Source organism: Micromys minutus (genome assembly GCF_963924665.1).
Source record: "Micromys minutus genome assembly, chromosome: 7".
Classification (NCBI taxonomy): Eukaryota; Metazoa; Chordata; class Mammalia; order Rodentia; family Muridae; genus Micromys; species Micromys minutus.
In genome coordinates this window covers 59,843,715-59,871,115 of record NC_137976.1, presented here as the reverse complement: position 1 = coordinate 59,871,115, position 27,401 = coordinate 59,843,715, and the positions used below count along the sequence as shown (strand labels likewise).

The 27,401-nt window shown below is 38.4% G+C and overlaps 1 protein-coding gene across 1 annotated transcript; it reads left to right on the top strand.

Annotated features, from left to right (window-relative positions):
• Positions 1-223: 223 nt before the first annotated feature.
• On the top strand, positions 224-27,303 carry FYTTD1 (forty-two-three domain containing 1). Its single transcript, XM_080918743.1, has 9 exons — positions 224-390; positions 6,561-6,689; positions 11,051-11,199; positions 14,720-14,832; positions 17,965-18,061; positions 18,454-18,515; positions 20,125-20,199; positions 21,693-21,819; positions 24,568-27,303. Exons 1-9 carry the CDS (start codon positions 288-290, stop codon positions 24,664-24,666), a joined length of 954 nt encoding a protein of 317 aa, XP_080774869.1. The 5' UTR covers positions 224-287; the 3' UTR covers positions 24,667-27,303.
• Positions 27,304-27,401: the final 98 nt, after the last annotated feature.

Sequence of the window (27,401 nt, the reverse complement as noted above, 5' to 3'; positions counted from 1 at the left end):
CGAGGCGCTAGGACAGCGGCTATTCCGGGCGCCCGACTACTAAGGCTCCAGAACGGCGCCCCGTACCGGCAAGGGCCGCTAGGCTCCAGTTTCGTGCGGGCCCCTCTGGCCCGCAGTTCGTCTCGGTAGTCCCCTCTCCCCGCCCGCTGCTGGGGGTGGGAGGGCGAGGACGCCGCCTGCGCGCGTGCGCGCTCTGTGCTGCAGCTAGTCTGCGTGCGTGAGTGGGAGGCGGCGGGCCTGCGACTCTGGCCTTCCTGGCTGACTGCTCCGACGCGGCAACCCCAGTCATGAACCGGTTTGGCACCCGGTTGTTGGGAGCCACGGCGACTCCGCCGCAGCCGCCGAAAACCCGGAGCAATGAGAACCTCGACAAAATCGATATGTCCCTGGGTGAGGGACCAGTGTGGCCGCGTCGTGGTGGGGGAGGGGGCGGGAGCCACGGTGGGGGAAGGGGCGGTTGGCCGCGGTTGCCTGTTGGGTTTGGTCGCGCGTGGGCGGAACCGGCGGGGATCCCCGAGGTGGGGCGGGAGCTACCCTGCGGGGTCTCCCCCTGGGGTGGGGAGGGGTCCTGCCAAGGACTGGCCGGGCGGTCCGCTGGGTCGGTGGGTGCTGTCTTCTAACCTCGCGGGACCCAGTCTCTTGGGCCACCCGGGCCGGCGTGTGCTCACCCACTCGGGGCTTTTCCTTATAAAGGGTCTTAGAACCGGGCTGGGGCTGCAACCGACTAAAGCCAGCAGCTGCGAGAATGGCTCGTCTGGTGTGACTGTGTCCAGAAGTGCGCTGGCCACGGGCGATTTCCAACCGGCGCCCCCCTGGGGACGCCGGGGGACCCGGACGCAGTCCCAAAACGGCCACTCGGAGGGGTTGTTAAGTGAGAACCATATTGCTGTGTTTGATTAGGTGTTTACTGAAGCGTGTTCTCTAGCCCGGTTTCAAAGTTAGCTATTTAGGGGTGGGGAGGGAGAGATGTACGCAGATTGATAAAATGTCAGGTAGAACACGGGGTCCAGTATACATAAAAAGGATGCCGTGGTTTGCTGCTGATTATGTAAGAAAAGCACGAAGATTGTTTTTTTATTTTCGAAAAAATAATTCAGAACCAACAGTATGAAGGCTTCTGTTTGGTTTGGCTTAGCAGATCCAAAAGTAATTCCATTTTTGTAGAGTCAAGTTATGGTATTGGATAGGATCAGTGCCGTCTTGCTTTTCCTCCTCCGGGGTCTTCACCTCTTCGACATTTTAAAATACCTGAATATTGAACTTGTGTTTCTTTTCGAATGGAAGAAGGATATCCTGAGTCTCAGAAGCTTAGAGGGGAGAAAGTGTCCCAGTGGAAGGGCACCCTGAGACACGGGTGTATAGGAACCACACAGCTCTGAAAGGAAGCCTTTGCAGTTCGCAGGGGAGGCTTTCCCCAGCTGAGCCGAGGGGCCCTGGACTCTCAGCCTTACTCCACTTCTTTGCTTCTTCTCTTCATTGCCTCTGGGCTTCTTATTAGTCACAGCAGGCAGCAAATCTCATAAGAGATTTATTGGAGGATCCAGGGATGGCTGATCTCTCCTCCCAAGATAGGACAGCAGGGAACTGGACAAAAGGCAGGGCTTATATAGGGTTTCTTTCGTAGGGGGCAGAACTCTTCAGGACAGAGATTTCCAGCATAGGGATTGGTTAGTTTTTGTGGGAAACTCAGGGATTGGTGGGGTATTCCTGCTCAGGGATTAGTAGATTTTCAACCCTTTTCACTGCGCTGGGGTCCATGGGTCAGGATAGGAAGTCCTGCCTGACTGACCACAGGCTCCTTTGGCTGAGCCCTCATCTCAGAGAGGCTGGAAAGGCGCTGTGAGCTGCTGCTGTGCTATCTCAAGGTGGCACATTTCCTTTCCCACCTCTAGGCTCTAGGCCACAGCACACGTGTGGAGATCAGAGGACCTCCAAGAGTTGTTGGTTCTTTCTTGTGATTGGTTCCAGAGATTAAACTCAAATCATCGGGCTTTTGTCCACTGAGCCATCCTATGTTTTGTATGTTTTTAGTGTGTGTGGATGCCAGAAGTTGACATCTGGCGTCTACCTGTATGAGACAGGGTCTCTCACTGAACCTGAAGCTCATCCATCTGGCCAGTCTGACTGAGCAGCACGCATTAGGGGTCCTGCGTCTGCCTCCCTGTGGCTGGGATTACAGACTTGTGCCACAGCACTTAGCTTTGTGTGTGGGTGCTGTGGACCTGAACTTGGGTCTTCATACTCGTTGGGTGAATGCTTTACTGACAGCCATCCCTCTACCCCCTTTGCATGTGCTTTGTTTGATAGAACATCTGTTGAAGAGGGCTGCTTCTTGGAAGTAGAAAAACGGTGCTATAGAGAGCGGAGATAGAAAACTGTCTTCCTCAGAAGAGTACATCAAGTCTGTCAGGTGCTTGTCTTTTAGCCAGAATCTTAGAGATTTGTGATGCTCTTACCAGGTCCTATAATCTCAGCAGAGAACCAGTGTTAGACAGATAGAGCTCTGAGTTTGAGACAAGTTCCAGGCCAGCCAGGGATGCATAGTGAGGACCCCCTCAAACAAAAACAAAAACAAACAATAACAACAACAACAACAAAACCCTCCAAATTTTAGAATATGTGACCAAGCCAGCTCAGTCAGTCAACAGGTTCTCCAGGGCAGGAGTGAGGATTAAAAAGAAAAAAAGACAATTAGACAACACTGCAGCATGACCACAGCCAGTTCTGAGGCTGAGGCGGGTTTTTTTTTTTTTTCCCCCAATCTGCTTTTATACCATTTTAATTACATGCAAGTAATAAGGTCAGTTCTAGGTTAAGATATGAGCAGGGCTATAAAGAAAGTCCCATGATCACTGTTTCTAGGGGCTTATCAGGATGACCAAGATATCTGAGCCTGCTTCCTTGACCTAGCCCAAAGTCATATTCTTGCCTGAAGCTTACTTATAGCCCAAAATCAGATTCCTGCAAGAGATTACGTCCCTGTCTTGGCCCAATGTCAAATTCCTGCCAAGCGGCTCCAAAAGCTCTCCACAAATATGGTTTTCTTTTCTTTACCAGATTTATAGAGTATCTTTACTAGTAATTGACATTGGCCCAGTTTTTTTTTTAATTTTATTTATTTTATATATATGAGTACACTATCGCTATCTTCAGACACTCTAGAAGAGGGCATTAGATTCCATTACAGATGGTTGTGAGCCACCATGTGGTTGCTGGGAGTTAAACTCAGAACCTTTGGAAGAACAGAACAGTCAGTGCTCTTAATCACTGAGCCATCTCTGTAGCTCTGGCCCAGTTTTTTAATTTAAAAAATAATATTGTAACACTTTTTATGGGGTTGTAAGGATAACTGAATGCACTATAATTATCTCACGCACATGTACAATGCTATGAAAGAAATGTTTCCCTTTATTAAGAAATAAAATATTTATGTGTATAAGTGTTTACCACATGAGTACCTGGTGCCTGTAGAAAGCAGAAGAGGGCTTCAGATCCCTTGGAACTTGAGTTGTCACCACAGGGAATTAAACCTGGGTCTTCTGGAAGAGCAGCAAGTGTTCTTTTTTTGTTGTTGTTTTTTGTTTTTCGAGACAGGGTTCCTGTGTAGCAGCAAGTGCTCTTAACTGCTGACCCATCTCTAGCCCCAGAGGATATGATGTAGTTTATTATAATGTAGTTCATTGTAATGGATCTTTTTTCTTCTAAGTTTACCCTGTCTACTCACTGGGTAGGAGCGGCCTTGAGCTCCTTTCATATTAAAAAACTTTGAGGACTTAGATAATAAGATGTTTTTCTATTCTTAATTTTTAATTGTGGTGAGAATTGTGTTATATACTAGTAATCTGGCACTCTAGAAGATATGGCAGGAGAATCTTGAGTTGCAGGCTAATGAGACTTCATCTTAAATTAATCTCAGCTATATTAAAAATTATTCTGGTATGTTGGACATTGTCGTATGCTTTTGATCCCAGCAGTTTCAAAGTAGAGGTAGGTAGAACTCTGAGTTCCAAGTCAACCTAGTCTATGAGTTCTGGGCCAGCCAAAGATAAATAGTGAGTGAAACCTTGTCTCAGAAAACAGCGAAGTTACCCTAGTAGTCAAAATCAACACTTCTTTTGCCCCTAATCTCCTGACCAAATTCATTGGGTATGTTCTCAAAGTTTTGAGGCTGTAAATAGTTGCTGGAAAGAAGATTAAGAGAAAACGATGTTTTTCTCATTTTGTTCTCAATGAGAACTTAGTAATAAGTTCATATGTCTGACATTTATGAAACCTTTTGTTTTAAACCTAGTGTTATGGTTTAAATATAGTGCCTCCCAAAATGCCCAGTGTTGGCGGTGTGGTTTGTTGAGAAGTGATAGAATCATGAAGGCAGTAATGGCCTCACTGGATTAGACATTGATAAATTCGTAACTGAATGGACTGTTTAGGTGAGGTAGGGCCTCTTGGAGGAAGCAGTTACTAAAGGTGTGCCTTTGAAGGGTAACACTCACTTCTTTGCAGTCAGCTTTCCCTCTAGATGCTTCTTGTCACTACAGGCTTAGAAACAATGGGCTCATATGACCACAGACTGAATGAAACCTGAAAGAAAGCTCCTGCCCATCTTTCTCTGAAAAACCTTTCTTCCTAATTGTTTTTTTTTGGGGGGTGTCGGTATTTTTCTTCAGTGAGGGAGCATGACTAACACAATTTTTAGTGTCTTTTATCTTATTAATTGGTATCGAAATCAAACCTAGGGTCTCATGAATGCTAGAGATCACTCTACCATGAGCTACACCCAAAGCCTTCTGTTTTTAAGTTTAGTGAGCTAGTTTGCAGTTGGAGACGAGTCTCAAGAGGAAAACTGTTCTTTGAAGTACTTTGAATTTCATATATTTGTTTTTGTGTATGTGTGAATGCTGTTGCTTTGTGCATTTAGGCCAATGGACAACTTATGGGAGAAATAGTATAAATCATGTAAGAAACGACCCGTTAAGCCAGGCATGCTAATGCAGGCCTTACATCCCAGCACTCGGGAGGCAAAGGCAGTTGGATCTCTGTGATTTCCAGGGCTTAGTCTACAGAGTTCCAGGGCAGCCAGTGCTACACAGGGAAACCATGTTTTGAAAAACCAAAAAAAAAAAAAAACCTTAAAAATCTAATTATATTGATACGTTTATGTTAAAATGATGTGGTAAAATGACTGGAATTAGCTTTTGACAGTACAGTTTCTTTGGTTATTTGCTTTGTCAGTCCATCCTTTCTTTTACTTTCTTCTTTTTATCTTCCTATCTTTCTTGAGGTAGAGTAGCATTAAGTTGCCAAGGCTGGCCTTAAAGTTACAGCAGCCTCCTGCCTCATTCTGTCAAGCTGGGATTACAAGTATGTGCTCCTAGACCCAGCTGAGTTTAGATGTTTTTTAAAACACTTACACTTCTTTGTGTGTGTGTGTCTAGGTTTGCACACCACAGTATGAGTTTGCAAATCAAGATAGCTTGTTGAGAATCAGTCCTCTTCTTTTATCATATGGGTTCTGGTAATAAACTTGGGCAACCCAGCCTGGTGGTAGGTGCCTTTATATGTGGAGTCACACTTAATAAGATTTTGATATGCTTTTCTCATACTTACATTGTTCATTGTGGTATTAACACAATATGATGTTTATGAATTGATTTGAGGCTGTTTGAAGGTGTTTTTGGAAATAATGAGGCTGACAGAGTTGGAGAGGTCAGAATAGAGAGAATTATGAATGACTTTTCTAGAGAAGAACAGAACCAGTGTCAGTGCTTTATTGTGATACTTGTTCATTTGCTTGCTGTTTGCATGCCTGTTTTCATCAATGACTTATGCTTACTGATAATGGGGACTGCTACACTTTTCCCCTTATAATAGTCTTAAACATGGATTAATTACATAAACTGTACATCCAATAAATGTTTTCTGAATCCAGGTGAATTTAGAAAATTGGACTTTTGAGGTTTTTATTGTTATTTTGAGTTGGTTGTTTGGGTTTTGTTGAAATAGCACTCCAAGGGCCCAAGCTCACTTCAGTCTATAGTCAGAGCTGGCTGTGAACTTCTGACTTACCTGCCTTGCCTCCTTGTGTAGCAAATACAGGCATGTGCCACTGTGCACAACAGCAAGAGTAGACATTTTGTTGTTTGCAGTACTGTTTGAACCCAAGTCCTTGTATGTTCTAGGTAAACACTACTTCTGAGCTGAATCTACCTACTGTCCCTCTCCCTGGTATAATCCATCAATTGGTAGATCTGTTTTTATCTATTGGTTGGAATCTTTCCTAGAGAACCTCCCCCCCCCCTTCAAACATTTCATCAGGCAAAATGGCTGTTTGAAGCTTAGGATGAGAGAAAGGGCTTAGGAGTCCTGAGGATCTAGGTAACCTAAGCTCTGTAGCAGGTTCTTAACCAGCCTTGGCTACACACTGAAACAGTGAAGATAGTAACAATGGGGACTAACTAAGTTAGGGACATAGGAGAAATCTATTGACTAAAAAAATGAGACTGAGTGATTTTATTCATTGTGTTAAAATGAATAATTATGGCATTACCTTTTTTTTGTAGATGAAATTATCAAACTGAATAGAAAGGAAGGAAAGAAGCAAAATTTTCCAAAACTAAATAGAAGACTCCAGCAAAGTGGTACCCGGCAATTCAGGATGAGAGTACGGTGGGGAATCCAGCAAAATTCTGGTAAGGTCTAAAATGCTGTTATTTTTGGACGCATAATGTAATATGTTCATTCATAGACTTAAACCTGGAGGGGATACACCAGTACTCTCAATTTTTTGTTTAATTCTGAAAACCTGGAAAAACATTATTTCTTAGAGTTTAGATTTGCCAAATGTCTTATATAGCATGTGGTCCTGTTTTCCTTTCCCAGTGATAGTCTGATGATAACTGACTCTAGCTTGAATTTGTTCAGTGGAAGAAAAGTTCCTTCATTTTCAAGAATCTCCAAGCATCCTCTACTGACAAAGTGTCATGCTCATGGATAAAATAGTACTGTTCTCTAAGAGGCAGATAGAAAAGGAAGGACTGGGAGCTGAGAGATAATACACTAGTAGTGATTAATATACCCCCATAGCATAACAGGCTTATATTCTGGTCTAAAAATTACAGGTAAGGGGTATCATACAAAAAGGTTCAAGAGTTAAATAAGCTTCAGAATGACATATGCTATTACTTTTCTTTGAGATGCACCGTACATATTAGTCCTGAGAAATTCTACAGTAAAGAAAACTTTTAATTTTAATCTTAGTGTTTACTCTGAGATTTTTGTTGTAAAATGTTATGTGTTACAGATGTCATTCTAAAATTTTTCCCCACTAAAAATCAGAATTAAATTGAGACTTCTCATCACATACATTCTCCCCAAAATCAGAGTTAAGATGAGACTTCCCACCATTACCATAGTTTCTTAGCTGATCTCTAAAAATTCCTGGCTGTTGCATTAAGAAATTTTAAGGGCGGTATCATGATTAAGCATATTGATTTACCCTTCAGGAGATCTTGAGTTGAATTCCCAGCATCCACATAGTGGCTCACAACTAACTATCTGTGAAGGGATCTGATACCCTCTTCTGGCATGCAGGTGTACAATCAGATAGAGTACTACTACATCTAAAATAATGATGATAATAATAAATATCTAAAAAAATTTAGAAAGTTGAGAAAGTGAAAAGATGGTGTCATTTAGAAATTGATATAATTGTCACTTAGAAATCCAAAGGTTAAAAAAAAAAAGAAAAAAAAGAAAAGAAATCCAAAGGTTAAAAAATACAGAATTTGGAACTAGAGGTATAGCTCATAGGTATGACAGAGCTGGTGCATAGTATTTATAAGATTTTGAATTCAGTCTCTCGTACCAAGGGGAAAAGAAAAGTCTCCAGAAAACCAAGTTCCATGTAATAGTTTATTTAAAATGAAGATAAATACTGCATGTTTTCTCTCATATGCAGGTCTGTGTGTGTGTTTGTGTGTGTGTGCGCGTGCACGTGTGCGTGTGTGTGTGTGTGTGTGTGTGTGTGTGTACATACATACACGTACAACATGAATGCAATGGAGAACTATTAAGGTGAAGGAAGAAGACTTTTGGGATGTAACTCAGTGGTAGAATACTTGTCTAGTATCTGTAAGATACTGAACTGAATCCTCAGCACCACAAAAAGAAAGTAATAATTAGGGACTATGGTGTAGCTTCATGATAGGGCTCTGGCCTGGGTTTGCATGACACGTGGGGCTTAATCCTCAGCACAACCAAAGAAAGGAGTAGTAATTAAGACTGTAATAACTTTCTATGATGCTATGAGTGACCATTTAAAATTATTAGGAGAAATTAATTTTTATGTGATTGATAAAGCATATAGAATATCTAGTGATAAGTATGATAAATGTACAAAACAAGATTTCACTTAGCTAGTGACACAAAATATTTGTATGGTGAAATAATATACCAGATTCCTGAATAGTAAAGTGCTGTGAAGATGCTTAAAGTTAATTATAAATAAATGTAATTTCCCATTTGTTTGTTTGAGTTTTTCTTGAGACGGTGTCTTTCAACATAACTGGCTATACTGAAACTCACTATGTAGACCAGTCTAGCCTGGAACTCACAGAGATCCACTTACCTCTGCTTTCTTGTGCTGGGTTAAAGGTATGTGATGCCTGCCATTTTCCCTTTTAAAACCCTGAGAGACAACTTAAGTCACAGAAATCTTGTGCGATAGTTGATCACTTTCTGAATCCTGATATTGTGAACTAGAAAAACCTCTTCTTCTTGTGGTGTGATTCAGCTCTAGCACACACCTTTAACCCAAGAGCTTTTCTGTAAGCAAGAGCTAAATAAAGTCAACTGTAGGACAAGAGGCAGATGAAGCAACCAGTTGATAGGGAGTGAACATAAGAAAACCCAGGAAAGAGAAAGGAGGGCCTTTGAGTTGAAGGTATTTAAGACATTGTGGAGGAGGAGGAGCCCTTTCCTTCTGGGATGTCAGTGGTGTAGGAAGGTCAGCTGGTGCTTTCTCTGCCTCTCTGAGCTAACAGGCTTTCACAACAGTGTTTTAGCTCCCGAGTCTTCATTGGGACTTCATTTTATTAAAAAACAACAAAATCTATTTTATGAACATTGATAATGAAAGAATATAAATAGTTTTAAAAAACACCACCCCAGAGATACAGGTTTATTCTCATTGGTAATCAAATTACAAATAAAGCCTAATATCCCCCCCCCCCCCGTACTAAGCAATACAGATAAAAGGGGGGCTGGGTGTATGGCTAGTTGTTGAACACTTCCCTACTGTGTACAAGGCTTTGGGTTCAGCTCCAAGCACCTAAAAACAAAAAATATAAGAATAACCGAATAGCACAAGGGAATTTACAGGGGCTGGAGAAATTACTGAGTGGGTAAGAATATTGGCTGCTATTTGAGAAGACTCCAGTTCTGTTCCCAGCACCCACAAGCTGCCTCACAGCCATATGTAGCTCCAGTTCAAGGGACTTGGACATCTGTCTTCTGACTTCTGCAGACAACACTTGTACACAAACAGTAAAAAGTAAATCTTTAAAAAACAAATATAGTACACAAAATATTTTTCAAAAATAAAAGCTTTTTAAAGTTGATAATAATACAGAAAAAGAATTTTATCTTATACTTCTAGAAATACAAATAAATGCATTCATTTGGGATGTTTTTGTAATGTAAGTATAAATTATTAAGAGTTTGCATTATTCTTTAGCCTGGCATTTTATCATCTAGTAATATGCTAAGGATGGATGTATGTACAAATGTTAGGAGTAACTGAAATGAAATTTAAAGGTTATCTTGCTACATAATAAGTTAGAAGTCAGCCTGGACTACCTTAGAGAAACCCTGTGTCAAAAAACAAAACAGACAACTGAGATGATTACTAAGTTGGTTAGATTGAGTATAGCATATTTTAAAGTACTATAGTAAAAAAGATGGGCTGGAGAGATGGCTCAGTGATTAAGAGCACTGACTGCTCTTCCAGAGGTCCTGAGTTCAATTCCCAGCAACCACATGGTGGCTCAATGTGCTTTGATCCCTTTTTCTGGTGTGTCTGAAGACAGCTGCAGTATACTTATATATAATAAATAAATCTTTAAAAAATTAAACATACAAAACCAGGAATAATATTCTTCAAATAATATTAATGTAGCCTATAAAATAATACACAAGAGTATGAATTTAGCTGAAGCAAAAAGTTGATTCTGCTCACTTTTTCTGTACATAACTAGTACAGAATGCTTACTTACCATGTGATAATACTTAAATATAATACTTATAATTTAATATAGTTAAAGCTAAAATTAGGTTTTTGGAATATCTATGTTACACTTTTTTTTAAATCTCATGTATGTATAGAATGGGCATTTTTTTTTTAATAATTAGAGAAAGTATTTAAATTGGAGAGCCATAGAACAGAAAAGCAAACTCAGAATTGTTCTATGCCACAGAGATTAAAATAGCAAAGCAACTTGAATAAAGTAGGGCTGCAAGAAAGAAGCCAGGTTATAATTTGTAAGTAAATGGAAGATGAGCTAGTGCACTAACAGAGGTGTGATCACGTTCAAAGACTCAACGTTAGCCATGCATAGCATGTTACTATTTCAGCATGAAATACAAGATCATTAATGAAACACTTTACATGTCTTATCTCAGTTCAGACTAGTCGTACTTCAGTAGTCACTAGCCACTGCTGAACGTAATGAAGCACACTTATAATCACAGCATTTGGGAGGAAAACAGGAAGATTTCTGTGAAGTCAAGGCCCCATCTTCAGTCTTTTCAAGACTGTGCAGGACTATATAGTGAGACCCCATTTCAAAACCAAATAAATAAAATAGTGGCTACTGTAATACACAGGTGTAGTTTATATTGTGCTATTGTAAAGTTAGGGGTTTGAGATATATTTCAGTGGTGGAGTGTTTATATAGCACATATAAGATCCTGAGTTTAGTCATCATCACCACATCCACCACCAAATTTCCAAAGTAAAGCATTCTTAACTTTTTAATATCCTCTCCTTCTGTAGGTTTTGGTAAAACTGGTGTGAGCCGTAGAGGAAGAGCACTCCCTGGAAAGAGACGTCCTTATGGAGTCATCACTGGCCTTGCAGCCAGGAAAGCAACTGGTATTCGAAAGGGAATAAGTCCTATGAATCGTCCACCTCTAAGTGACAAGGTAGGATGTCATATGATGGCTTAGTCCTGATGCAGATACCATTTTCCATTGTCTGTCACACACTTATAGCGAATTTTAAGATATGTAGTCCTTTCTGGCCTACAGAACTTGCTGTATAGACCAGGCTGGCCTTGAGTTCACATAGGTTTGTGCCTTTTAAGTGTTGAGATTAAAGATATGTGCCACCACACCTGGCTATCCAAATGTTTTCATGAATAAGCTTTAGAGCCTTTTGGTTGTTTGGTTTTTTTTTCTTTTTTTTTAAAGTAAGGGTTTTATTTGTAAGTGTGTGCACACTTGTATGAGTGCAGGAGCCCTTGAAGGTCAGAGGCATCAGATCCTGGAGCTGGAGATACAGCCAGTTGTCATGGGTGCTGGGAACTGAATTCAGGTTTTCTACAAGAACAGCTGTCCTGTTATTTGCTGAGTTGTCTCTCTAGCCTCCTCCCCCTTTAATATTTAAGAAATTAATATTCTGTTTGTGTGCAGGCACATGCACTTAGGCAATGTATGAAGATCAGGGGACAACTCTGGGAGTCTGCTCTTTCCTTCCACCTTTATGTGGGTTTGGGGGATAAACTGATAGCTGTCAGTTTATCTGCCCAGCAGATTCTTTTACCCACAGGGCCATTTATGTATTTATTCTTTTGGATGATGGAGATTAAACTTAGAACTAGACAGCTATTGTACTATTGAAATATATCCCCAGCATTGATTTTTTTTTTTTAATTTATCTTTTTGAATCATGTATCTAAGGCTAGTCAAGACTCTTGCCTCTACCTCTCAAATGCTACACTTAACAGGCATGTTCCTTCATGCTCATGCTCTCCTGATTTGTATATTTAAAATGATTTATTTTCTTGTTTGTTTGTTTAACACATTTTCTCTTTATTATGTAGCCCTGCCTGTATTGAAACTCAATATGTAGATGCTAGCCTTAAATTCACAAAAATTGTCCTGCCTCTTCCTCCCAAGTGTTGGGTTAAAGGTGTAAAATACCATGCCCAGATGATTTTTATTTTTTAAATCAAGAACCTTGGGACTTAAATAATAAACATTTTAATAGCTAAGTAAAAATTCTTGCCATTCATAAATATACCTCATTCCCAATTACAGTTGTTCTTCCATATCTGTGAGAATTAGTTCCGGAACACTTCTCTAATACCAAGGTCTTTGACATGTAGCTCAAAGTCTTTTACATAGTACAGTATTTGCATATAAAATATGCCTATTCTCATATGTACTTTAAATCATCTATCAGTTACCCGTAATTCCTATTACAGTGTAAATACTATATAAGTAATTGTTTTACTGTATTTAAGAAACAACGACAAGAAAAATCTATACACATTTAATAAACATAGTTTCTTTTGTCTCTGAGAAGGGATTGTTCAGTTCACTGTGTGCCAAAGATAACTTGAACTCCTGATCCCTCCTGCCTTTACTTACCAAGGAAGGCCTGAATTATAGGAGTTCACCACCATACTTGGCATAAGTAAATTTTAACATTAATTTATAACAAATAATTATAGCATGTCAGGTACTTTAAAGGAAAAATTATGTTTCATAGAGGAGCACTTCACATTAATCTATAAAGTAATTATTGGTGTTATCTCTTAAGGTAAAATAAAGAAGCTTGGAGTAGGAGCTGGAGAGATTGATCCTGGGTTAAGAGAACATGCTGCTCTTACAGAGGACCTGAGTTCGGTTTCCAGCACCTATATCAGATTTATGATCACTTCAGTTCCAGGGGCTCTGACAGCCTCTTGTGTTCTCTAGAAGCACATGTATGCATATGCACATATTCATACCCAAACACAATGCTCATATATAAGCAAAATGCTTGGATTGGGATATTAGTCTAATTTTGTGGGGGTTTTATGTTTTTGATAATCATTTTCCTTGTTTCTATATTTCCTTCTTTTCTGAATAATCTCTTAAGAATCAGTGGGGTAGTGCTAGGAAGATGGTTCGGGATGGCACTTGTTATGCTTGTGGACCTTTGTTCAATCTACATAAAGCAGCCTGTAATCTGAGAAATGGAGACAGGTGGGTTCGTGGGCCTTGCTGACCACCCAGTCGGTTTGTCTGGAACCAGTGAGTTCAGTGAGATTCTTTCTCAAAAAATAAAGTCAAGAGCTGTTGAAGAAAATACCTGACATTGGCCTCTGTCCTACACACACGCACACACACATGTACAGAAATATGTCCATCCATTTATATACCACACATATAAGTAAATGAATAAAGATCTGTTTAAAACAAAAATGGAGCCAACTGTGGATCCCATCTTAATCCTAGCACTTAAAGACTATGGAAGTTGGAAGATTGTAAATGTGAGGTTGTGAGGCTAGGCTGGACTACGTAGTATAATCCTGTCTCAATAAAACAAATATATAATATAGGCTAGATGTTGTGGTGCATGCCTTTAAACTCAGCACTCAGGAGGCAGAGGCAGAGGCAGGGATCTCTGAGTTGCATAGTGGGTACCAGGATAGCAAGGGAAATGTAGAGGGACCCTGTCAGACAGAAGAGGGGCAGGGGAAGAAAAGCAACAAATAAATCCAAGTTAAATATGCAAGAAAATACTTAAGTACTATTTTAAAAATTATTGTCATGTTTATTAAGTTCTCATGATTAAAGCAATGGGAAAATGCAGATAATATATAAGATAATGTATACAGTTTAGAGACATCTTTGTAGAAAATGTAGAAGCTTGAATTAGGATTTTATGATGAATATAGTTTACATACGTGAAGGAAAGAACAGACATTTCACATCTTTGATTTTTATTAAATCCCACCCCAATCAATTATATTTTAATATCTTTGTTTTCAAAACCTCTTTTATGTACTTGTTTTGGAAATTGGCCTTTATCTTTTTACATAATGTGTTAGTCAACTTTTTATTATTGTAAGAAAGCCCTTGAAATAATATTAAGGAGCAAGGCTTGTTTCCACCTCATCTTTCGGGTTGTGCTGCTAAGGAGCAGCAGAGCACATAGCTCTGGGCTCTGGTGAAATAGGTCTTGGCAGGAGACTATTGGAGCAAACTGCTCACCTCACAGCCAGAAACCGGACCCAAGACTCATCAGTGTGCCTGATTCTTTTCTTGAGTGTTAAGTAACATTTCCCCCACCACCAGTTCACTTTCCACACCACTACATCTGTATTTTACATATAATATGATTATCATCTTTTTAGTCCTTTATGAAAATTTCAAATAATTTTAGTTTCTCCACCTTCCTTATTGTATTGAAATAGTTTTTGGGCTCTGCCAGTGTGCATTAAGAAAGGTTAGGCATGTTGGCACACTCCCCCACAACACTTTTGAGACAGAAGTAGGTAGATCTGTGAGTTCAAGGCCAGCCTGGTCTACATAATGAGTTCTAGGACAGGCAGGGCTTTTTAGAGAGACCCTGTCTCAAATAAACAAAAAATAACAACCAAAAAAGTTTTTATTGTCTTAAGGTATTAACAAATGGCAGTCTGATTAACATAGTTTTCTTCCCTTCTAAAAGAATATAGAACGATATTTTCCAGCATTAAAACGGAAGACAAGTCTTCTGAGACAAAATGAAGTGCAAAGGAAACCAGTTGCAGTTCTCAAGAGGCCTAATCAGCTAAACAGAAAGTAAGTACTGAAGGGGAAGAGGAGAATGTGCCATTTGGAAGTATCTGTGTTGGTCTTGTTGCTGTGCCAGAGCATCTGACAAAAACAACGTCCGGAAGGAAGAGCTTATTTTAGGTTCAGCATGGCAGGGGAAGTATGGCAGCAAGAACAGGCTAGTTAAATGTCCACAGGCATGAACAGAGGGTAAGTTCTTGTGCTCAGCTCACTCTCTCTTTTTATTCAGTCTGGGGCCCTCTTACTTGTCTGTTGTTGTGATAAGACACCATGATCAAGACACCTTACAGAAGAAGCCGTTTACCTGGGGCTATGGTTTCAGAGTCCATGACTACCAGCGTGGGGAGCATGGTGGCAGGCAGGTGTGTCTCTGGAGCAGTAGCTGTGAGCTTTCATCTTGAACAAGTAGAAGGCAGAGAGAGAAAGCACACAAGAGAGTGAGTGAGCGCGTGCATGCGCGCATGGGAATTGCATGAGTCTTTTGAGACACCAAATCCCACCCATAGTGGCATTCCCCTCCAACAAGGAGGAATGCCCCTCCACCTCCTAATACTTCCCAAACAGTTCCACCAACTGGAAACCAACTATTCAAATACAAGAGCCTTTGGGGGATCATTCATAATCAGAATGCTATAGAAGGGTTCTTTCTCCTTTTGGATGGATTCCCAGTTTCACTTTAAATAATTTTTCCCAGACATGTCCAGAGATTTCTTTTCATAATGATTATAAATCCTACCAATTTTCCATTTGAGATTAACCATCACAGTGTACAAAATACTTTATTTGATAGGTGTTCAAAAGAATGGGTTTACAGTGATTCTTAATGTTTTCTGGTCATATCAATATGGCTACTTCCTTGCTGGTGATGTGACTCAGTTCACTGAGTGTGTGGCTCAGGGTTTTATCCCTACCACTAGGGAATAAAGAAAAGATAGATATTTGAAATATCTATCCAAAAGCTAGCATGCAAAGCAGCAGCTTTCTTAGACCCAGTAATATTAGGGAATTTTATTAATGTAAAGTTGTTTTTAAAGTATCACTTTTTAATTTTCTCTGTGTGTGTGTGTGTGTGTGTGTGTGTACCATGATGCATATGTGGAGGTCAGAGGACAACTTGAGGGAACTAGTTCTTTTTTTCTACCCAGTGGTTGCAGGGATCTTGCTTGGGTCATCTGGCTTGGGGCCAAGTGACTTCACTATGCTTCCTTACCTCCTTTAACAGATAAAATAAAATTGTGAAAGTAATCATTGTGAAAATCCTAGACCTTGGGTCAGAGTTACTGAATCAATTCTGAAAGCTGAATTGGTTTTGTTGTTGTTGTTTTTTTTTTTTTTTTTTCCTTGACTCTTACTAAAATACTGGGGCATGATATAGATTATTTTGAGGACAGGAAAGGTACAAAGTTATATAAATATTTCTGGGTTTCATCTGTTTTGTTCCTGCCCCCACCTTGATAGTCTTGTGTAGCTCTGTAACTATATAACCAAACTGTACAAACTGTATAGCAAACTATAACCAAACTGTCCTCAAAGTGTCGGAATCCTTCTGCCTCTGCCATTCAAGTGCTAGGATTTAGGCGTATGCCACCAGCCTAGGATACGTGGATGTTTCTTAAATTGAAATTGCTTTTAGACTAAATTTAAGAGCATTAAAACCCCTACAGTTTATGAATTGTTAGGATATTCTTCTTGATAATCTGTGAAGTTGCTTTATTATTTTATTATTATTATTATTTGAATTTCAAGTGCTATTATTTATCTCATACAGAAAATGACATGGTAAAAACAACTTGGACTTAAGTCTTTATTACTGTATAGACATGTAGTAGTCAAATTGCAGTTTTTACCTAGTAATTATTTTGGAAATTATTTGGTGGCATCTTTTGTGAAAAAGGGTTTTTTTTTTTTTTTTTTTTTTTTGCAAATAAAAATGTTATTTGTTGCATGAGATTTCTGTATTAATTGTGTTAGCTAGATAAATTTGCATTTGAACCTCCAAAGGTTAGAAATGAGATTTAGATAGAATTTTAAGTACTTTATTATGTAATGGTAGCTATAAGTATGTGCTGTTTCATGTATGAAAGAATTAAAAAGTAGAGTGTAACCTGAATTATTTGTGTGTGCATGTGTGGAGGTCACAAGACAACTTTGAGAAGTGGGTTTTTCCTCACCTTTATGTGATTTTTAGGGATCAGACTCATGTTCTCAGTAAGGCACAGCAAGTGTATTTTCCTGCTGAGGCATTTTGCTGGATCACAGAACATAGCTGTTACACATTCATATATGTATGTGTCTCTGGGTTTTAATATTCATGTTTGGTGGGGTTTTCCCCTTGCCATACTTATGATTGAACCCAAGACCTCACATACACTCAGCAAGTGCTCTACCATTTAATTATGTCCCTTACCATGTAGTTTATGGAGACAAAAAAGAAAGCAAGATCAATAGAGGTTGTTTTTCCAACCCCCCCCCCCTTTTTAAAAAGATTTATTGATTTTTATTTAGTGTGTATGAGTGTTTTGTCTTCATGTATGTCTGTGCATCACATGCTTGCAGTACCTAGAGGTCAGGAAAGGATGCTAGAGCCCCCTGGAGTTACAAATTATTGTGAGCCACTATGTGGGTGCTGGAAACCAAACCCAGGTCCCCTGCAAAGAGCAGCCAGTGTTGTTAACTTCTGAGCCCTCTCTCCAGCCACAACTCTTTATTTATGGTTCTCAGTTTGACTCTGAATGCATGTAGGTATGATTTTCTTTGAGCTAATCTACTAAATTATACTTTAAAAAACAAATATAGGAAATAATAGAACTAGGAAGTAATTTTGTAAACGTATTCATAAGATGTGAAATATTAGAGAGTAGAATATTTGGGAACTACACTAGTTCAAAACCAAGTTGTTATATGGTATACTACAGAGGGAATTTTGTAAATGTAATTTAACAGCTTTGTATAAATAAGAAAGTAAATTGGGATCTATAGTCCATGCTTATCAAATTTTGAGCTTATGAGTTTTAACTGTTTTTGCTTATTTTTCCTCAAAGTATTTAAAACAAAGTGGCTGAGATCACTTACACTTTTTTTTTGTTTTTTTTTTTTTTTTTGTTTTTTTGTTTTTTGTTTTTTGTTTTGTTGTTGCAGAAATAACATTCCAGCTAATTTTACCAGGAGTGGAAATAAATTAAGTCATCAGAAAGACACTCGTCAGGCAACTTTTCTTTTCAGAAGAGGCCTGAAGGTATTAGAAAGCCCTGTTGTGCTGTTTCTACTCACACGGGTCCCCTAGTCATCATAGGTGTGGCCTGTTGGTGAGCGGGAGACTAGGTTTCGTGTGAAAGGCAAGACACTAGATTAGTTCTTCTATTAATACATGTTTTTTTTATTTCCTGCCTTTTCTTGCTGGTATCTTTTAATAATTTAGCTTGGCTATGTACTAATAAACTTGTGTTTGTACGTTTTCTAATCCAGTGATCTCTAGCAGAGGTTGTTGCCAGCATAGCACAGGCCCTTCCTGAGTTTCTACTTGTGTTTGCCCCGGTTGCATTTTCTCACTGCATGATAGCTGGTTGGACTTAAATACTGTTTTCTATGAGATCTGCTGGGGTTTTGTTGTTTTTATTTCCCTTTTAGGTTCAGACCCAGTTGAACACAGAACAGCTGATAGATGATGTGGTAGCAAAGAGAACGCGTCAGTAAGTTTCAATTTATATCTTTTTAAGATGTTGTTTCTGAATTTACAAGATACTAGCTACTCGAATTTGTCATCTGTCCCAGTGTGCAAGAAGTGAAGCCCAAATGAAATGCTTCCTGCAGTAGGTAAATGCCAGATAAGTCCTGAGCCACAGCTGTAGCCCAGTGCACCAGGCGGTGTCGGTGGAGTGTCTGAACTGATGCCTTCTTCCACCTGCCTTCTCTCCCCCACCTCCCTTTCCTTTTTCTTTCTCTGCACCATCTTTTATGTCGGGGACCCTGTTTAGGGAATGACTAGACTAAAGTTTCATAGAGCTTTAAAAGTCAATTTCTGTCCATTAATCTTCCCAAGTGTAAGTTGTATAGTGGTCTGTTTCTAACAAAGGGATCAGAATTTGTAATTTCTTTAAAAATAGCTGTTACTTTTTGTAAAATAAAATGTAAAAAACAAAAAGTTCACGGTCCAGATGCAATCAATGATAAGTAAAGTGAGGTGTGACTTGGAGCAGGGTAGGAGGCTGTTTGATTCTCATGCTGGCAGTGACCTTTGGCACAGGAGACAAAAACTGTAAGGGGAAAATAATAATCAGTCTGTTTGCTTCTTGAACAAACATTTATATTACACACACACACACACACACACACACACACACACACACACACTGCTTGTGCTGGGGGAAAATCTCACATGCCTCAGATACAACATGCATCTGAGCTTAGCCTTGAACTCCTTATTTTCTTGCCTCTACTTCTCAGTGCTGGGATTACATGGTGTGCCAGCATGCCTGGCACTGTTTATTTGTGTTGAGCTTTGAGAGTAAAACCTAGATAAAGCAAATACAGTTAATTTGTGAAATTAGAAGTGCCAGATTTTGGCTGACATAAACAAGTATAAAGGTAGAGCTGACGATATGGTGGCATTCACGTGTAATTTCGGTGTTGAGACAGTTGACACAGAAAGGCGAGTCCTAGACTACAAGTGAGACCCAGCGATGAGGAGGAGTAGGATGTGAAGTGGGGGAAGGGAAAAGGATTACAGAGGCTACTAATGCTTGTACAGAGCAGACAGTTCAGATACCATTAGAAGGAGTGTAGTTTAAGTTACAGTGAAAAGGAAAATAATACAACCATGAAAATGGTGAGAGGTAGGAAATAGGCATGAAAGCTGAAGGCCTTCTTTCATCTTAGGAAGAACTTTGTATGTAAACATCCTGCTTAGTAAACTAAAAGTGACTGACTCTCACTGAAAATAGGAAAGGTCAGAAATGCTTCCTCTAGATGAGAAATGGAGACTGTCTGGTTTTGTCAGATTCTCCTCTGTACTTAGTGTTTTAAATGTCTTTATAGTAATTACTTTTATAAACATTTAACAAATCCATATTTTCTTGTTCTTATACCTGGATATTGGGATCCAGCATCTCTGCATTTTTAAACTAAACAATGAATGGCTACTTTGAAATGTGTAGTTCAGGGCTGAGATTTTATTTTGTCTTGGTAGTGGAACACTTGGTTGGTGCACTAAGACAGATGGGCAGAGAAACAAAATAAATATCTTTCAGTGGGATATACTGTAAACTTTATAAGATTTTAAGAAAAAAATTTCAAACCTAGATGGCGGACTTCCACCACAAATGGAGGAATTTTGACTGTATCCATTGACAATCCTGGAGCTGTACAGTGTCCGGTGTAAGTTTTTTCTTCCTTTGTCTTCTTTCTTGAAAAATTGTAGCCTTTTGATATATGATAGGAAAGTGGGACGTATTGGACTTGTGCTTAGAGTATACTGTGTAAGTCAGGATAAAATGAGATGCAAGGTTAAAGAATTGTAGCCTTAACTATGCCTATATTCCCAGTACTTGGGGAGGCTAAGGCAGGAGGATTGCCATGAGTTCTAAGACCGGGTTTAGATACAGAGTGAATTCAAGGTTAGCTTAAGTACAGACTGAGGCCATGTCTCAAATAAAAACGGAAATCATATAGGGTCAAGCTCCCTTGATTTCTGGCTTTAAATCCTCCCAAAACACCCACACATATGTATCTGTATATGTAGTACAAATATTACCAATTTTGTGTCAGACAAACACTTCTCTGTAGCCCAGACCAGCCTTGAACTTTTGAACTTCTTGTCTCAAGCTCCTGAGTGCTGAGGAAACAGATACATGCCACCATCTCTGCTTATTGTGTATTTTTGCTTTCAAAAATTCTGTTCATGGGGTTGGGGAAATGGCTTAGTGGCTACAGGCACGTTGAACTGAGTTTGTATCCCCAGGCCTCACATACAAAACCAGGTTGGCAGCCTGAACCTACAATCCCAGCATGGGAGTGGAGGGGTGGGAGCAGGGACAGGTTGGACAGGTGAGCTCACTGGCAAGCCAGTCTAGCCAGATGTTGAGCATCACTTGGTAAGAGATTCTCTTAAAAAAATACATAAATAAATAAGGTGCAGAGGGATAGAGAAACACCTGATAATTGACCTCTGGTTGCCACATGAGTTCTGTGTCTGTAGAACAAATGTGTCCTTTTAAATGTGTATGTGTTAGTAAGTGAGGTGACACCTGTGCTTTCTACTCTTCCCCACCTCCCCTCATGTAGTTTGAATGTCATTGCTTTGAGATCATACAGACCTACTTTCTCCTTAAAGGTTTTATAGTGTATTTTATCAATGTGAACTTAATATAGTTAATTATTTCACGATATGTATTGCACTAAAAATACAGGTTACTTTAATTTAAAGATCATGACTTAGAAATCACCACTTATTTGACTTGTTAAAAATGTTTTACAGGTAGGGCAGGAGAGGTGACTTACTGTTCGAGTGCAGGATCTGAATTCAGTTTCCAGCTCCTATAAGGCAAATCACAGTCACCTGTAACTTGAATCCCAAGGGCTCCAGCACCGTATCCTCAGCTTCATGGTCTCTGTATCCATGTGGTGTACATATATACATGGAGACAACACTCACACATGAAATGGAAGAAAAAGCTTTTTAGAAAGATATAGTTACACTTGAAAAGGAATTCTATGAGCAGTTACACGTTTTGGTAGTTAGGAGCTGGCACTCCTGACAGACTTGTTTTTTAAGAGAACATTGTAATAGCCCTAATTCATTTGAACATGTGTGAAGAAATTTTGAGTACTTTATCTGGTAAGCTAATTTAAACTGTTATTTTCTTTGCTAGAACTCAGAAGCCACGATTAACTCGTACTGCTGTACCCTCATTCTTGACAAAAAGAGAACAGTCTGATGTTAAGAAAGTTCCTAAAGGTGTCCCTCTACAGTTTGACATAAATAGTGTGGGAAAACAGGTAAATAAACATTTTTCCCTCCTGTGTTTCTTTGTATTATTTCCTGACAGCCTTCTGATAACCAAGACCATTGTACACACATTAAACAGGGTGGTCTAGCCCCTTCCCCACTCCCCAGACACTCTCATAGGTTGCCTGTTTGATATTTTATTTAAATCAGATCTTATTATATTTACCAAGATTTATTTAAAGTTTAATCCGTATTAGTATTTTCTTTGTATTATTTGGATGGTGTTTATCACATGTATATGTCACGTTATGTATTCTTTAATTAGCTGGAAGTTTTTGTGTTCTTTGGCTTAACAGCTAACTCATATTTTCTTTTGGGGAGGAGGTAAATGCCAGTGGATATATTTGACAGATTTTGGTAGATCGTGTGCTAACTTTACATTTAACCTTTTGAGAAACTACCAAGTTACTTTCCAAAAAGATGACTATCTTCTAAACTCATAATTTTTGTTAGCATTTGTTATTATTTGTCACTTTATCTGTATAGTGACAGATTAGTGTAAAATGACACTTCACTATGATTGTGACAGTTTGTGTATTGTTGTAGTCTTTAAGCTTGTTAAATTTACTTAACTTTAAGGGGCTGGATAGATGGCTCAGCAGTTAAGAGCACTGGCAGAGGTCCTGAGTTTAACCATATGGCAGTATACAACCATTTGTAATGGGATCTGATGCTTTCTTTTGATGTGCAGATGTACATGAAAAGTGGCCACACATAAAATACAAACAAATCTTTTAAAAGATACAAGTAAAACACCTTGATCAACTACTTTATTTTTAAAATTGCTTAATTTTATAGTAAATCTGAATTCTTTAGGGTTTTTCTATACAAATACTTATTCATTCTCTAAATTCTTTTCAAATGTTTAAACCATTTTGTTTTGTTTTGTTTCACTATAATGGCTAGCACATCACTACATGGTTTGAGAGGATTAGTAAAACTAGTGTGCTTGCCGTGTTCTGCCTGAGGTAAAGTCTTAGAAGTTGGAACATGTTTTATAGCTAAGCTTGACCACTTTTCTGAGTTTAAACTCAAAAGTATAACTTGCCTTTTGCCCTTTCTATTTCTTTAGGTACTGCCCAGTTCCAAGAATGCTTGGCCCTGACACTTTGGGCCTTCTCACTCTTTGCCCTGAGAGCAGCTTACCTATTCTGTAGTTGTTTTCTATTTCCCTTCTTTGTCACATGCTGAGAATTACAGCTGTCTACCCTGTAGTTTTTCTACTCAAACTCTAAGAAATAGTTCTTTTTTGTTGTTTTTTTTTTTTTTCAGGCAGTTTCTTTGTGTAACAGCCTGTTTGTCCTGCAACTCACTCTGTAGACCAGGCTGGCCTCAGACTCACAGAGATCTACCCTGCCTTTGCTTCCCGAGTGCTGGGATTAAAGGTGTGCACCACCGCCCAGCTAAGAAATAATTTTGAAGTTAAAAAATTAGATAGATAGATAGATAGATAGATAGATAGATAGATAGATAGATAGATAGATAGATGATAGATAGATAGATGATAGATTGATACATAGATACATAGATACATAGATAGAGGTAGGTAGGTAGATTATTATATACTTCTTTGGAAAATAATTTGGTAGAAATAAGGTCCTGGAATTTAAGATTAGAAATATGAGGAGAAAGCTTGGTTTTGTTTAGAGAGTACATGTTTAGCATAGACAAAGTCCTTGGTATAATTCCTAATATAAAATAGGAAGAAAAAAGACAAATTTGTTCTATTTTATTTTAATCCTATTCTTAATTTCTTTTCTGTTTGGAAGCACTTTGTTATTTGTTAATAAAAAAAAAACAAGAGTTTTATATAAGCTTTTATAGGGCACTCAGTGTAAAGCTTTGTTTTAAAATATGCAGAAGTTGAAATAACTCTTTCTATTGTTTTTTAAGTCCTAGTCTCTTACTGCAGCCCAGGCTGGTTTAGTACATAATTTTCCTTTCTCAGCCTCTTGGGATAGTGAGGGTAGGCCACCATTTCTAGCTAAAATAACTTATTGTTTGGTATTTTCTCTTCCTTTTTTAAATTTTTTTAAAAGATTTATTTATTTTATTTAAATGAATACAATGTAGCTGTCTTCAAACACCAGAACAGGTCATTGGATTTCATTACAGGTGGTTGTGAGCCACCATGTGGTTACTGGAGATTGAACTCAGGACCTTTGGAAGAGCAGTCAGTGCTCTTAACTGCTGAGCCATCTCTCCAGCCCTCTTTCTTTCTTTTTTGAGACAGAGTCTCATGGTATATTCTTACATAGCCTGAAACTCTGTGTGGATCAGTCTGGAATTAAATTCATAGATTCACCTGCCTTTACTTCCTGAGTGATGTAATCATATGTGTATGCCAATACTAGTTAAAGGAACACTTTTTGCCAAAGGTATCACTAGAATTTGTAACAGTGTTTGCAGAGCTTCAAATTAACTCAGATTGAGGAATTTTGGATATATTTTATATAAACAGTAGTAGTGTGTATATGCTTATATAATGCAATATAGATATTTAATGATTGGATGATAGGGATTCTTGCACTACCTACTTTTACGTTCTAAAGCTACTGATAGAAAACTCAATACTGTATAGAATATTTTGTTAAAATCAATTGAAATTACACAATTTAAGATGTATATTATTACTAATTACTATTTTAAGTTCACATATAAAGGAAATGGGTTTTGTTTTGTTTTGTTTTTTTGTTTTTGTTTTTTTTTTCAGTTAATGTTTTCCTCCTTTTCTATAGACAGGAATGACTTTGAATGAACGATTTGGGATACTGAAAGAGCAAAGAGCCAACCTCACCTTCAGCAAAGGAGGAAGCCGCTTTGTGACTGTGGGATAGATCCCTGTCCAAGGAACTTTTAAGTGTTGACTGTTTGAAAAGTTGATTTGCTTGAAGAGTTCATCGGAGAAGTTCAAGAAACTTGACTTCAGAATATTCACAAGCCTAAATAACTTTATTTTTGAAGGGTTTTGTTTCTGGGTTTTTTTTTTTTTTTTTAATGTATAAATAATGCCCTGAAAGAATAGCAGGGAATATACCTATCTGTTCTTAAAGATTTCATGGTTGGCCCAAACAAAGTGGTTCTCTGTTGACTTCTTTGATTCCTCATGAAGCAGAGGGAAGACAGAAAGATAGAAATTGATTATTTTTATGAGCGTGATATTTAGGATCTCATCACTTTTATCCAGTTTTTAGGTTTTGCCATGATAAATCTTAAACTTGAGAAATAGAGTACACCTATTGTTGTTACTTCCCGTCCGTGTGCTGGTGTCGAGGACAGCCACCTCTCTACCTTTACTGGTGTTTTTAAACTGGGGGAGAATTTCGGTTTTGACTTTTGAGGCTTATGGAAATATTTGGAACTTGGTTCATTTTTCAGTTATTGTTAGATTAAACTCCCTGAGTTCTAAGCACTTAGTATTAAGCTTTTAATAAAAAATGTGGCTCTCAGGATTAGTCTCAGACCAAATGTGTCAGGGCTGCAAATGCTTATGTACAAAGTTATCTGATAGGTCCTTGGAGGAGATACCTAATACAAAACCCTGATAGTTTGTGTTTAGTATAGATGGAGAAAACACAAAAGGCATTAGCAAACTAAAGGATTGGAAACAGAAAAAATAAAAACCTGAGTCATAGTTACACTATCTGGATTTACTTTTGTCTTGAGTCTAGTGTCCACGATTCTTCTATAAATGATGCTTACAAGAATTACAATTTTTAAAATGAGTTGAATCCTTGGGTATTTTGATAGTACACTTACTAGATATAAAGTCCTATGTTTCATATTTAAAAGCTTTTTTGTAAAGCTTTTAGACTTGATAAGTTCAATAATTTATAACTCCCCAGACAGAAATCTACTTGTATGTCACAAAGGGGAAAAAAGCAAAATTATAAAGAAGTTACAGTTAACTGTACATGTTCACTGTTCCTTCTGTCATTCAAAATTCAGGCATTATGGGGAGAAAAGGTTTTTTCTTACTCTGGAGGGCTGCTGTGCCCAGGTAGTGCTGAGAGCACCCCATGGTCAGAGTCATAAATTACAGTGAAATGCCAAACTGTAGCAACAAATTCCAGCCACAGATTATCAAGTGTGGCCAGTTTGAAGCCTGACCTTCTGTTTCACTATGATTTCAAGTTTCAGTGGGTGTTTAAGTCTCTGCTGTTGATTTCTCCTGTAAAGACAGAGCACTATACTTCCTGCCTGCCTTCATTGTGTCCTAGACTTCATTGTCTTTGACGTTCTTCAAGTTTCTTACTGGCTTGTGCTAGTCATGGGAAAATCAGCAACAATGTCACGCTTATACCAAAGATGTAAATCTTTCCTCAGCTCAGCATCTGTTATCTGCCAGTATGTGTACTTGAGAAGGGGAGGGGTTTGGAGGCTAATCACAGAATCTGAAAGTAAACTCCAGTTTCTCCTTAGCTGTAATGCTTTTCACTGAGGCCAAGGACTCATTGTAAAACAGTTTTGCCAATATGAATATTTATATTTGGTTCAGAAACAAAACATTTTAGAGTGGTTTGCTGGTAGCTTATTTTAAAGCAAAGGAAAAACAACTGAGCAAGAACACTATCTTTGGAACAGTTTTAAAAATATGACATAAAGTCTTTGTTTCTTGTTGTTTTAAATATTATACAGGTATTAGTAATTCCATTTTTGGAAATTCTTAAAAATTGCCCAAATGTTGACACTAAGTACATTGAAAAAGTGTCTTTGGTATAGAAATGTTTGCTCTTCATGCATTTGTGATTTAATTTTTGTTCAAATTTTGCCTTTGATACAACTAAGTTAAACTCTTGAGTGCTGACATGTATATAAACAAAACAATATGCTTTGTTGGAGGGAAATTTTGTTTCTTAGAATGTAATGTAGTCATCCTTGTTTAGTTCTTGAAGTCTTTTTTTTTTTTTCTTAATTTAAACAGGGTGCAACTTAAAATTTCCTTTGCATCAAGGTGTATGCAAAACATTGATGCAGTGCATCACAAAGGGAGCGCTTGTATTTAATGAGCAGGTGCTTTACACTGTACTTTTTGGTGTTTTTTGGAAAAGTTACATTAGATTTGTTCTGAAGCTGTTCGTTTTTGACAAATAAAATGTAACAAGTTTCACACACGTTATTCGGAACTATAAAGATTGAGTTGTGGTTTTTTTAGATTGTTCTGTATTACAAAGCGCCTTGTAGTGACTTTATTGATGATCTCTGGGATTTGAAGTTACTGATCAGCTAAATCTCCACTCTTGGTGTTCCTCTGACTTTTGACCATCTCGTGCATAGGTGACGTGAAGTTCCAACATGAGGCCACCAAGGGGCATTAAAGATCCTCACATTGTTATAACTTGGAGCACAGAAGCAGATGAGCTGTTAGAGACGATCTTCGCTAGCTCCTCTTCTTACATTTTAGTGGCACTGACATTTTCTAAGACACACTTGTAGCAGTCATGTTTTGAGCCTCATGTCTTATAATTCTCAGTGGACAATAAACGACTTTATACATAGACAGTAGTTTTGTGGTATTTAATGTCAGATATCTAAGAATTAGTAATAGCCCTATATCAGCATTTGTGGTGCG

Bases quoted from the DNA above. Each gene is read 5' to 3' on its own strand.
- FYTTD1 (XM_080918743.1), top strand. From the start codon at position 288: ATGAACCGGTTTGGCACCCGGTTGTTGGGAGCCACGGCGACTCCGCCG. The intron at 14,833-17,964 runs GTAAGTACTGAA...TTGTTGTTGCAG, and splicing joins CCTAATCAGCTAAACAGAAA to AAATAACATTCCAGCTAATT. The intron at 18,516-20,124 runs GTAAGTTTCAAT...TTTCAAACCTAG, and splicing joins GTAGCAAAGAGAACGCGTCA to ATGGCGGACTTCCACCACAA.